The sequence below is a fragment of the Panthera leo genome, chromosome A2 (genome assembly GCF_018350215.1).
Source record: "Panthera leo isolate Ple1 chromosome A2, P.leo_Ple1_pat1.1, whole genome shotgun sequence".
In the NCBI taxonomy this organism is placed as follows: Eukaryota; Metazoa; Chordata; class Mammalia; order Carnivora; family Felidae; genus Panthera; species Panthera leo.
Genome location: NC_056680.1, coordinates 154,882,637 through 154,896,876, shown reverse-complemented (window position 1 = coordinate 154,896,876; position 14,240 = coordinate 154,882,637). Strand labels below are relative to the sequence as shown.

Here is a 14,240-nt window from a genome sequence, read left to right as displayed (position 1 = left end):
ATTCTGTGTCTCCCTCTCTCTCTCTTTCCCCATCCCCTGCTCATGCTCTGTCTCTGTCTCTCTCTCTCTCTCAAAAATAAACATAAAAGAATTAAAAAAAAAAGAATAAAGCTAAATTATCATGATTTCCAGACATAATACTGACTAGGTAGTATTTTTTTTCCTCTGAGACTCACGGATGGGTCTCCTGGAGCTCATTCTCTCCCAAAATGTCTCCCAAGAGTACTCCATGTGGTTTCACAAATAGATGCATAGGATTCCCTCTCGTTATTGGGAGTGAGAAACAAGGGGGTCTACAACAAAGAATCATCTGAAGGGAAATCTACTATTAGTTCTTTATAAGTAACTCTGGGGGAGAGAAAGAGATAGGAGCGATAAAATGGTACAGCAATGGCCTCAACACTGGAAACTTCTGCTAGTCTGGTGTCATATTCATAATTTCATAATTTCTTTCCTCCATACAGCCATATACTTCCCTTTAATTTGTACATTATACAAATACATCATTATCCATAGACTCGGCCTGTCAACAACAGTGCAGAGCAGCATATCGTCACGAGGATACTTAAAACATCCAACAAAATACCAAAGATATACCTCCTATGAAAAAACAGACCATTGAAAATACTCCCAGAGCATTTTTCTCCAGCTGAGCTAAAGAGGAGTGGGCCAAGGAATGAATGCCAAGGTCATGGATTAATTTGGTTGAGCACAATATATAGAAAAAAGCAAAGTCCATTTTATTGAGCTATGATCTTGATACCCCAGAATTTGTTAAAAGTTTTTTTAATAAAACACCAAAGAAACATTCCTGAGGCAGTAATGACGTCCAAAGTTCAAGAACCAATGACAAGCTGGGGTGTTGTAGGAGAGGGAATGGACTTAGGAGGCCTTCGTCTTCTAGTGGGCTTCCGAGCAATGAGGCTCCTAGCACAGTGTAACGGGGTCGAGTGAATGGGTGTGGGTCAACTTTCTGCGAACCTAGTGTGCCAAACATCCTGCTTAGGTGCAGCCTATCTAGCTCACAACTTCCCATTCCTATGAACAAAGCAGCACATTCATGGTCCTCTCTCATCAAGCTCTACTCTACCTTCCAGTCTCAGGCATTATCTTCTCCCTGGCACCCACCCCGTATCTCGGCCATACTGGACCATTTGATACGCCACGTGTGTGCCCCACAATTTCCTCTTCCGTTACTTTGTTTACATGCCTCTTCTATCTCGAATTCACTTTGCCTTCCTCCCACATGTGTCAAAATCTTACTCATCTTTAATTCCATATTGTCACCTTCTCCTTTATAATAATCTCTTCTATTCCGTGGTCCTCATCATATTTCTTTTGTATCTTATGATCTGTTGTTTTATATTCCAGTTATTTATTTATGCAGCTTCTCTCTTCAAAACGAATGTATGAAAAGAAAAATATTTAGTTTAATTGAACCTATCACCCAAATGCTGAACTTTATGACACGTGGCCCTCTACCAGAGTGCTCTGGTTCTTCTTTATCCCTGATATCTTCTTTTTCCTTTATTCCTGCATTTTACATTTTTTTCTTTGTTTCTCATGACATGATTCCATTCAGCCTGAAGTGGTTCGTGGCTCCCCGCTGCTGTGTATCACGTCAAAACTCAACTTCCTCTATCTGAGTTCCAAGGTCTTCTAAAATTTAAATCAGCCTTTTCTGTTCAGCTTCATTTCTTCCTACTCCCAGCAGGCAACTCTCTTCTCTAATCCAAGAGAAGGTCAAGGTCATTTCAGCCAGGGCAAGATGCCAGATGAAGGGGACTGAACACTATGATAGTCTTGTTAAGGGAGGTTGGCCTAACTGGAATTATTTCCTACCTTAGCAGGCTTGCTGTCCAGGCTGCTGCCCTTCAGTGCTGTGACAGCTGGTCAGAACATTGCATTGTCCTGTCCAGGGGATGTCCTGATCCTGAGCTATCTACCAGATTGGATCTCTCTCTTGCCTTCAACACAGCATCTGGACTTCCTGACTAGTTTTACCCCATCACTCCGCTCCAATCTTAGACATCTTCTCTAGGCCAAGCTACTTATCCGGCTCTGGTTCCCTTCTCTGCCTTAACTTCCCCCTCCCCTCAACCCCAGTCCATCACATCTCATGGCTGATCTCGTCGGTTTCTATGCTGTGTTGCTTCTCACTGACTCAGCATCTACGCCCAGTCAGTCAGTCAACACCAAAGGCTCAAGTTGTAACAATTCCCACTTTCCATAGTTCCCATGTATGTGACTTTGCCATGTTATAGGCTGAATTATGTTGCCAAAAAAGACACGTTGGAGTCCTGATCCTTACTACTTCATCTTGTGACCTTATTTGGAAATAGGATTGTTGCGGATGTAATTAGTTAAGGTGAGATCATATTGGAGTAGATTAAGCTCTTAATCCAATATGCCAAGTATTTTTGAAATGGGAAATTTGAGCACAGACACGCACACAGGGAGAAGCCATGTGAAGACAGAGACAGAATTGGAGTGATGTAGCTACAAGCCAAAGAATGCTAAGGATTGACCACCACCGCCAGAGGCTAGGAGAGAGGCACGGACAGCTTCTTCCTGAGAGCCCTCAAAAGGAACCAACCTTGCCAGCATCTTGACTTGGGACTTCTAGCCTCCAGAAGTGTGAGAGAAAAAAAATAGAAAAGAAAAATGTCTTTTGGTACTAGGACCTTCAGATAAACCAAAACAGCCATTCTCAAGAGCATCACAGATTAGCCCAGTATACAAACAACAGGATGGCTGGACAGACACACGTGAGAGTGCCACATGCCCAGGCATCAGGCATCACATGCAGCGGGCATCCTATCTGTGCCCGATACAAATGTGCCGTTTGACATCAGTGGACTTCACTCAGATGGCTGCATTTGGCTGTCATTCATTCTCAATGTGAAAAGCGACTGACGCAGTGCATACAATGAATTTTATAATCATAATATTCAACAGGACTTCAGCAGATGATCAAGAAATACTGCCCCAAGGTAAATACCGAGATGCCAGCACTATCTTACCCTGGTATTTGTTTTCATCCATCCCAAACATGGCTCTTAAAACTTGGTCCTTATTTTAAATAATGTTTTATGCATGTGTATGACTTTTTATTGTAGATCCTAGATAACCTTTCGGAATCATGACAGGAGAAAGAGAGACAGAGGAAAGGCGAGAAACAGAGGCAGTAAGAGAGAGAGAGAGAACCAGTGACCAAGCAGTGCTGCGCAGAAAAAAGACAAATCGATTTTTAGTATAAATAAGTCCCAAATGTTGCATGGGACATCCTTATACTAAAAATGCATTCATGGTTTATCTGAAATTCATATTTAACTTAATCTGTCAACACAAAGGAATCTTCTAGCTCTTCTTCTCCCAAAGCTGTACGGCCATACAAGCATGGATACAGGATTCGTTTGCCTGAGGCACCAGTAGCTACAATGTAAGCAATTCTCTGGGAGCGACACACAGATAACGAACAAACAAAACAACAAAAATAAACAACAGCAGAAACTACCCACTGGCATAAACTCTTAAGTGCAAACAAGATCCATAATTCAAACCTTTGTTGGTGGCTGGTCAGGGATGCAGTTTATCCGTTCCACTTCATTGACCACTGGGCACTCAGCAGAACCCGGGGTGGTACTCGTTGTCTCAGGATCTGGGATATCCCACAAACAAATATAAAATGCCCATCAGACAGAACTAATATCACAGGCATTCGGTATCATCACAGTTCTCAACGCCTCCAATGGTATGAACTCCGCTGATTGGGCTTCACGCTGATGTCCTTGAAATGTACACTTTCACTTTAGAAAGCTTCATTTTGTTCTAGCCGACTGTATTTACTAAGAACCAAATCCACCTTCTGCAGTCTGGGGGTCAGGAGACTATAGCTTGTGGGCCAAATCAGGTCACAGCCTGATTTTTAAATAAAGTATTGCTGGAACACAGCCACACCCATTTTTTTAATGTATCATCTCTATCTGCTTTTGTGCTACCATGGCAAAATTAAGTAGTTTTGGCAGAGACCGTATGGCCTGAAAAATCTAAAGTATTAAGTATCTGCCCCTGAACAGAAACATCTGCAGACTGCTCTGGTCCTTTATTTTCACCCCCAGCTGCTGGTTCACAATAGGTTTGCACACAGGACATGTCCAGTGTATGTGGTTGTCTTGAATGTCACTGCCCTAATCATCATAACCTCAATTCTGGTGGTTCAGTCAATGGGCGTTCATTCCCTCAACATAGAATACTTCTGAGTGGTGACATACTTATGTAAATATAAAAGCCTCCTATGACAAAAAATGTAAAGGGAGGCCACCAGTCTAAAAACTGGCAGTTAGGATCTGCCCAAGTGCCTTGATTCAGATTTAAAACTCAGTCAAATAAAAAAAGACACATTTATTGCATTCTAAAATAAGGAAGTCAGATTTATGTAGGTCACTACAATGTTAATAAGGACATTAAGACAAAACAGTGAGGCTTTCCATTAGCTTTCATTTCTTTTCCAATTCAAAAGTGGTGGATTAAGAGAACTCCATATTTGTGCCAGTTTCTGCATAAGGATTTTGGTTCCATCTTCGAGATCATAGGATCTTAAGAGTTGAGCAACCTTTGAGATCATTTGCTCTAACTCCCCACAAAAGTAGAAATTGTCAGGGCTGGGATGGAGGTAGGAGGGGCAGAGAAGTCTTCTAGCCACAGACTAACCTTTCATCACTTGGTTCATAGAAGCTGTTCCTAGATGAACCACTCAGCACACTCCAGCCCCTCTTTCAGAGTAAGACAGCTCAATAAACTTTTAATTAAATAACTCTGGTAGTTGTTATTTTTTAAAGAACAGAACTTTGGCCTAAAATATTTTAATTGATTATATACTTACCCGATTGCCTTGCACATAAGGGATAATTAGTTAATAAGGGTTAATTAATATTGTTAACAAAGTTAGAATTATTCAATGCAATTCAGTAAATTTATTTCAAGAGTCAGCTGTGGAATCCTGCACTGCGTTAACTGGGAAATAAAAGTATCACCTTAGGCCTACAGAGAATACCTAAGTGGCTGCCACAGTTTCAGTCAGGGACTCACTGAGGCACATATCACATCCCCCTCCCCCTACACACACACAAACTCACACACTCACACATACTCACACCAGTGTATAGGAGAGCATCACTTCCCTGCCATTTATGAGGTTACTGCTCTGACAAGGGCAACGAACGCACGGAGGGAGAACACCAGAGTTCCTTGTTACCTTTAGATTCTGAAGAATCCATGGCTGAAAGCACAAACAGAGGAATAGTGATGATAAACACCACAAGCAGAAGAACACTGAGCATAAGCTCCAAACTCGTGAAATATTTCAACTTCTTTCTTGCCATCTACAAAAATAAGGAGAGGGGGGAATTTAAGATTTGAGTTTTATTTAATTTACACCTGGTAATTTTTTAATGGCAAAGCTCAAATCTAAATCTAACATAAATAATATGAGTAACTCACAAACCCTTATGGATGTACCCATCACCTGGATTAAAAATGACCAATTCAGGGGCTCCTGGGTGGCTCAGTTGGTTAAGTGTCTGACTTCGGCTCAGGTCATGATCTCCCAGTTCATGGAGTTTAAGCCCCGCATCAGGCTCTGTGCTGACAGCTCTGAGCCTGGAACCTGCTTCGGATTCTGTGTCTCCCTCTCTCTCTGCCCCTCCCCCACTCATGCTCTGTCTCTCTCTGTCTCAAAAATAAATAAATGTTAAAAAAAATGATCAAATCATGGCCAATCTCATTTTGTCTTTTATTTCCAGTTACTTCTCTCCCTAACTTAGGATTATTTTGAAGCAAATCTTACTTAGATGGCTTTTAATCTGAAAATATCTAAGTATTGGGGCACCTGGCTGGCTCAGTTGGTGGCACGTGAGACTCTTGATCTCGGAGTTGTGAGTTTGAGCCCCATGATGGGTGTAGAGATTACTTAAAATTTTTTTCTTTAATATTTAAGTATTACAAATAAATTTCATGAAAGCCAAATAACTTACTGTTGTTATACCAAAAATATTTAAAAAATAATTCCTTAATCAGCAAATATCTAGTCAATGTTGAAATTTCCTTCCTTGTGTGATATTTTATAATTTGTTCTACTTTCATCAGGATGCAAGCAAGATTTATATATTGTAATTGGTTTGTGTCTGTTAAACGTTTTTTAATCAACAGGTTTGTTCTGTTGATTTCCCCACAATCTGGATTTTATAGATTGCATCCGTAAACTAACAGTTTCTCTACTCTTATATTTCCTGTAAATTAATGATCAGATTTAGAGTTTTGACCAGATACAGGTTTGATTTTCTGGCAAGAATGGCTCACAGCAGGAGACACATAAAATCTAGCAGATTCTCCTTTTGTCATATTAATAGCCATTGGCGAGCATTTCTTAGATCCATTATTCGATTAGTTGTGACAGCGATACTATAATTCTACCATTCTTTATGTACTGGATAAAATATTACTGTAGAGAGAAATTTCCCCTCATCTATTACTTGGATCATAAAGGTTCAGTGCATATAGGAGAGGTAGTATCAACATTTGACTCTATTTCCTGGCTTTCAGAAGGAGTTGTTGCCCTAGCAACCTCCAAAGAGGACCAGTGAGAATATTTGTCCAATATTTTTATGAACTCATGGATTGAAACACATCTATACTAACACATTGATATTATTATCATTAATGCTCATTTTGCCTCATCTTTACCCAGTGGGAGTCTCTTCAAGTTGGTTGCTGGTAGTCTTTAATAGTTTCCTTGTCTCTGTTATGACTGATGACCTAGGCTCATTTTGCACATTTCCTGCCCCCAATCTCAAATCAAATGTCTCTGAAGAGGCTTTGTTCTTTTCAGTGGGAACAATATTTAGAAACCACAGTTTGGATGAGAGCTGTTGAATTCTACAACTGAATATAACTGATGGGTCATCCTGACCAGGTGGCTATCTCTGAATTCCCAGGGAGAATGGTCAATTTCAAACAAATACAGAAAGAACACATTTACCTATGCCTAAAGTTGTTATAAATCCTCACTAGGGATTAAAATATTTTGCCCAGCAGTTTAAAGCAGATGTTCAGCATTTGGAATCTCTGGGGTTAAGGCCTAGATACCTGATTTAAAAAAAAAAAACAAAAAAACAACTCCACAGATAATTCTGATATGCAAGTATGTTTCAGAAACAGTGACCTTATTATAGGCTCATAAACTGTAATAAACACATTTTATTAGGCAAACTCTATTAAGAAATGGTGTCCATGAAGTTAAAAACTAGAAGTGGAGCCAATAGCTACTCAAGCCCCTTCGTTTTATGCATAAATAAACTAAGGCACAGTAAGCAAAGCGCCTTGTTCAGAGTCACATGGTCAAGGACTAGAACCAAATTTTCCAAACAGCTGAATGTAGTTCTCTGTGGCTACTGTACCTATCCTGGCAGCTCTTGGTGGGTCCCTCATGAATAGAATATTCTTGAGCTTACCACAACCTCGATCTTCAAAACTCACTTCAACCTGTTCCTGTCCCCTTCTTCCAATCCACTCTTGATCTCCATCAGATTCGACTCAAGGTACTGCCTTCCAGACCGTAAAGGACTTGATACCTATCAACTGATGGCCACTGTAAGCTGTCTTGGAACTGAGTGTCCTTCTCCTCAATACATCTAACTTCCAGAACTTCCTACCAGAGAACTTCCCGCACAGATGGTACCCTCCCTCTGTGGAGTCTGAGGCAGCAGCTTGTGATCCCCAGTTCAGTGCTTCCTAGCAAACAAACTACATGCTGGAGACAACCATGAAGCTGGTCTTGTTGGGGCACTAATTATGGACAGTATGTTAAGTCAGAATTTGTGTCTTAAAGATTCATAGAATTCAAACTCTAAATCCTTCATCTTCAGAGGTCGAGCATAAAGTAGGCTTTGAAATATCCTCTCACTAATAAGGGAGGACTAGGCAAAGTCATCCTCACTCATTCAACCTTGTCATACCAGGGGAAGATGAAGGGAGACCTGTGCCCTGAGAGCAGCTGAACTGCTCTCGGGATGGATACTGACGCCATCGGTCCAGATATGGAGCCCAGCAACATGGCAAATGTCCTAATAAAAAATAAAATACCACCTACCCTATGACCCAGCAGTAGCACTGCTAAGAATTTACCCAAGGGATACAGGAGTACTGATGCATAGGGGCACTTGTACCCCAATGTTTAGAGCAGCACTCTCAACAATAGCCAAATTATGGAAAGAGCCTAAATGTCCATCAACTGATGAATGGATAAAGAAATTGTGGTTTATATACACAATGGAGTACTATGTGGCAATGACAAAGAATGAAATACGGCCCTTTGTAGCAACGTGGATGGAACTGGAGAGTGTGATGCTAAGTGAAATAAGCCATACAGAGAAAGACAGATACCATATGTGTTCACTCTTATGTGGATCCTGAGAAACTTAACAGGAACCCATGGGGGAGGGGAAGGAAAAAAAAAAGAGAGAGGTTAGACTGGGAGAGAGCCAAAGCATAAGAGACTCTTAAAAAATGAGAAAAAACTGAGGGTTGATGGGGGGTGGGAGGGAGGGGAGGCTGGGTGATGGGTATTGAAGAGGGCATCTTTTGGGATGAGCACTGGGTGTTGTATGGAAACCAATTTGACAATAAATTTCATATATTTAAAAAATAATAATAAAAATAAATAAAAAATAAAATACCACATTCTTAAGAGTATGTTGACAAAGAAACAGGAACTAAAGGAAGGAAGAACTTGCAGTTGTTAAAGCAGGAACCACCATGACTGGCACTGTCACTGGGTCTCTGAGCAGGTTCCCTTAGACCAGAAACGCACAGACCACGTTTAAGGTTTTTTCCTGACATGGAGCTAAACACCATGTGCATGTTCAGATGAGGATTATGCCTTGCAGGCAGTCCTTTCTAGAAATTTCCCTCGGTGCCTCCATTGTGGGACTTTGTCCCTTGTGAAGGACAATTTTCATTCTGGCTTGAGCTGTGGCATCAGTAGCAAGGAACATAACTCCCCGGTCACCCACTCCACGTTCTTCCCAGGGTTACCCCAGATGCCACTGCATTTACCACCTCCTTCTTCTGACCCGCTACTACTATTCTCTTGTTATTCTCTCTTGAACACTAACTAAGTCGTATCTTTTGGCCACTTGTGTAAAATTCCAATGGCATTTTATTAGATAATGTTTGCTGTCTTTGAAAGGGAAAGCTTGACATTTCATGCCATTAGCTGAGCTAAGTTTTGAGAACCACAGCAATATCCTATCTGTTGACCTAAGACAGCAACATCCTACTCAGGATGTTGCATTCTATATTTGCAACAATACTGACACATGAGAATGACCAGGCTAATTTTCTATTTTACCAGTGAAAGAAGGACTGGGGGTCTATGTGTTTATATGACACCCTCCCAAGGCTCAGGACAAGTCCACGGCACAATTAGGGATCCTGACTTCCACCTTAAGGATTGTCTTTATGACCTCACTGCCTCTCAGGTAAAGGGCACACTCTGTCTTTCACATTTTGGGTGAGAATGTACATCTATAGACACAGATACAGCACTGCTTCAAAAGCATGAGAAACTCTGTAGAGCCATACTATAATGCAGAAATGTGTCACTCAACAGACAGTGCAGCTGATGAGTTACAATCAATACATCACGCAGAATGGAAAAAGAAATTTCCCTGTAAGGTCCCACATAGAAGCAGGGAACGAATCCATTGTCACATTGGATGGTGTGATGGAATAGTTTCTAAAATGAGTTTCATTGATCTAACTAGTTTCTTGTACCCCCTTAAGTTATAGGAATGAATTGCTCCACGTGCAAGGCCAGCGGTTTTGAGGCTTCATGAGTTTGTAATGGCTGCCGTTACTTACAAGATGAAATGGTATCATCTGTAGTCTAAATCCTTTTTTTAGGTTTATGTATTTATTTTGAGAGAGAGAGAGAGAGAGAGAGTAAGTAGGAGAGGGGCAGAGAGGGAGGGAAAGAGAGAGCATCCCAAGCACTGACAGTGCCTGAACCCAAAAACCATGAGATCCTGACCTGAACCAAAGTCGGATGCTTAACTGACTGAGCCCCCCAGGCGCCCCTATAGTCTAACTCTTAATAATCACTCTAGCTAAGGTTTTGGGGCTTCTGTATTCCAGGTATTTTCCAAACATTACTAGTCATCTTTGTAATCCTGAAATACAGGTATTATTCATCTCTATTTTATGAGCAATGAAACAGAGGTCAGAAAGGTATAAAACTTATCAGCAGTGATAAACAGTAGAGCTGAAATTCACTCTAAGTCTATACTCCAAAGGCATGCTTCTCTTCATGACTACAGCAAAACCCACACCCTCCCCCAACCCTATCTTCTACACTTACAAGAATCGTGTTTCTTCAGTTCAAACAACATCTCCTCTGGGACTTAAAATTAACCCTTCCTCCCTCTCTTGCTCCCAAGCAATCTATCTGTATCTATACTCATAACTCTGAGGACAATCTGTCTTCCTCTCCTAAGTTTTAAGCTGCTAGAGGCCAGTGAGTGAGAATATCTCACCCCTCCCTGAGTTATCCGTCTCAGCCTGACAGTCAGAGATACTGACTCCCTGGTTCTGTTGACAGGTTGGGGGGAAGGGGCACTGGTAGAGAGTCCAGGACTGGGCCATTCTCCTGTTGAGAGTTGCCTCTTTTGGGAATCCAGAGCCCTTTCAGTTACCTAATGATGCCACCATCATTTTCTCTGTGCTCTATGATGGGGAAAATGTTGGGAAGAATTCCACAGTGCCTCATGGGATGCCCCTGGCAGGTGCTCTAAATGAGTATTTGCTGATTCAGGAGCAAGACTGAGTGCAAACAACACTATAAGATGCTCTATATCACAGGTGCACTTCAGGGACCTCATTCCTCTTTCCTGAGGGATAAGGGAGGGACAAAATGAGAAACCATGCACCTTCATCCCAGGAATCTTGCCAGTAACTGCAGGAATCCAAATGAAAAAAAGAAAAAGAAAGAAATGGATATAAAAAATAATATAAATTGGAATGCAGTTATTTATTTTACAAAAGGATCCAAGTCAAGGTTTCTTTTAATCAACCATTTTTGAAGTATTAAAGAGAGGTAATCAATATCTCTAGGGAGGTTTTTTTCAGAATATACAGCCATTCCCTCTCCATATGAACTTTGTAACTATTTTTCATATGAATAACAGCCTTCATATGAGTTGTAAACAGAAAAAAGAAATAGCTGGAAACCGTCTCTTTATAAGGAAAACATACATTAGTAAATCCACTTTCTGGAAGATAATGCTCTTCACAGCCCGTTTATTAAGTCCAACCATAGCTGAACACTGGTTATACCCCTCTGCTGCTCTATCCTCCCTAGTCTTAGCTCAGGGCCCAGTGATCTCTCTGTGCAGAACTGCCTCCAACTCTACAGACCCCTTTCCTCAGGCTGATTATGAGCTGAGATAGTCTCTGCTCTGCTATACCCAGCACAACGGTCATGTCTGCTTTTCTTTTTCCATTTTGTTACAGACTCATTTCATTTGGTACATCTTTATAAGAATATCAGTGGAAGTTTGGAAAGGAAAACAGGTAAAGTCATATGATCCGTCTACCATCTTAAACCTTTCTGGGTAGGTTTTAAAAGTTCCCCAAATGAGTTTGATATTCAGTTCCCTCCACTACTGTTTTAAAATCACGTTGGGAATTTTGAGTTGATCAGTGTATTTAATAATATCATATGACACTATCTTATAGGGTGGGAGGAGGAATGGCAGGTATAAATTGAGGACGGTGAAAAATGGGACAAATATTAAGTTGGAGACTGTAAAAACAAAAAACCAAATAACACATTTGGAGGGAGTCTTAGGGGATGGATGGTCCCTTGTGAAATTATCAACCCCATCAAAACACCCCGAGTATGTCAATGTACCCTCTCTACCCCCAGCTCATTTGTGGTCAAGCACGTAAGTTTTCTGAAGGTGTTCTTCCCAAAGGTGTGTCTACTTCCTTAGACACACCCTTTTCTTCTCCTTTTCTTCCTCAAAGTGTGAGCTCCCAGGGCACAAAAATTATGCCTGCTTCTTCCTCTTTATTTCCTTAAGTATCTACTGGTAGAATCTGCATAATCAATACTTATTGATCAACAATATTTTACTCTCTGGTTGATTACTCTGCTAAATATTTCATTAGTATTTTCCTTCATCTTATCCCCAAGTTCTCCTTCTCAGAACAAAGAACATGCAAAATAGGGCATGAGAATACTGGAGCTTGACTTCCTGCCCTACCATTTCTTGCTGTCATAGTCAAAAGAATTTCCCTAATAGTCCTGAGTCTTGGTTTTCTTTGAAATTTTTTTTGATGCTAATTTATTTTTGAAGGAGAGAGAGACAGAGTGCGAGTAGGGGAGGGAATCCGAAGCTGGCTCCAGGCTCTGAGCTGTCAGCACAGAATCCAATGTGGGGCTCAAACCCACAAACCGTGAGATCATGACCTGAGCTGAAGTCGGACGCTTAAGTGACTGAGCCACCCAGGTGCCCCTTGAGTCTTGGTTTTCTTTTTTTTTTTTTTTTTTTTAACGTTTATTTATTTTCGAGACAGAGAGAGACAGAGCGTGAACAGGGGAGGGGCAGAGAGAGAGGGAGACACAGAATCTGAAACAGGCTCCAGGCTCTGAGCTGTCGGCACAGAGCCTGACGCGGGGCTCGAACTCACAGACCGTGAGATCATGACCTGAGCCGAAGTCGGATGCTTAACCGACTGAGCCACCCAGGCGCCCCATTGAGTCTTGGTTTTCTTATCTGTAAAAAGTGAAACTAACAATACCTATTGTAATTATTACCTATCATCATTTTCTTATTGTGAAAATCAAATAAACACTTCACATTTAAAAACATTACATGTCATTATGTGATTATTTGCCTTAGAGAAGATAGTGGGTGCTGGGTAAGAAGCAGGATGTTCCTAAGACATACGTTCACCCCATTTTCAGTGAGTGTGGCAGCGCATCTCACTCGGTGTTTCACGAAATGGCAGATGTGTGTTCCTGGCTCCTGTCTTTATGAACCCTTTCTGATCTACCCTCCTAGCTGCTAAGCGCTTTAGAGCCTCATGTGTTGGGTGAGTCATGCACTACCTGAGACACAGGTGCACGAAGTCAGGAGGAAACAATGGGAGGCAAAGTGTCAGTCTTGTCCGTTCAAGACCCACTTTCTGTACCCACATCCACAGCTCCTCTCCCATGCTGTCTTGTAAATCATGCTAGCTTCACTCAAAAAGCACAGCCCAGTTCTTCTTCCCTCAGGCCTCAATCTAACTCTCCCAGCTCAGGAATCTGAAACTTACTGTTTCATTCTGCCTTGTAGCCTCGTTCTCTACCCAATCAGTGTGTCCCATGCAAGCTCCACATTCTCCACGGTCCTTCACCCAAGGGTTAAATGACAAGAGGATTCGCTTCCTATACACTGATGAGAAATTGCTCTTTATTGGGGCGACTGGGTGGCTTGGTCGGTTAAGCGTCCGACTTCAGCTCAGGTCATGATTTCATGGTTTGCAAGTTTGGGTCGCGAGTCAGGCTCTGTACTGACAGCACGGAGCCTGGAGCCTACTTTGGATTCTGTGTTTCCCTCTCTCTCTACCCCTCCCTCACTCAATGTCTGTCTCTCTATCTCTCTCTCTCTCTCTCTCTCTCTCTCTCTCTCAAAACAAAAATAAACGTTAAAAAAAATAAAAAGAAATTGCTCTTTGTCAATATAATGCCCTCTTACTTTGTGAAAGGAAATGTAGCGGCTGTACCTTTCCCTATGAGGATGACTTTGGTTCTTCTAAACTAAATTACCCAACTCCAATCTTTCTTACCTGTTCTGTCCCCAATACTTCACACTCCCAAAGGCCTTATAAGGTATCCTGTAATATTAATTTTGCATATAAAATCCCATAAAAATTAATAACCTTCCATGCCTGATATAATGAAGTTGGCTAGTGAGGTAAAGAGTGATCTCATGTCCACTGGCAAGGACAGGAGTTATCAGAACGCCTATCTGAGTGGTTGTGTCTTCTTCCCTTTGGTGGTTGCTAGTAGCTGTGAGATAGGAGATTGCTTATGTTAAGTTTCTCCAATGTTTATAAACGCACTATGTGAGACACTATGAAGTAAAAGGTACCCAAACATTGTACCCACAGTCAAACCGTAAACACCATATACT

At 41.4% G+C, this 14,240-nt stretch overlaps 1 protein-coding gene across 1 annotated transcript in view; it reads right to left on the bottom strand.

Annotated features, from left to right (window-relative positions):
• Positions 1 to 14,240, bottom strand: part of MGAM (maltase-glucoamylase) — a 97,486-nt gene that overhangs the window by 71,056 nt on the left and 12,190 nt on the right. Inside the window, 2 exon segments of the mRNA XM_042926887.1 lie at positions 3,564 to 3,661; positions 5,258 to 5,384. Coding sequence (XP_042782821.1) covers positions 3,564 to 3,661; positions 5,258 to 5,384 — 225 coding nt within the window.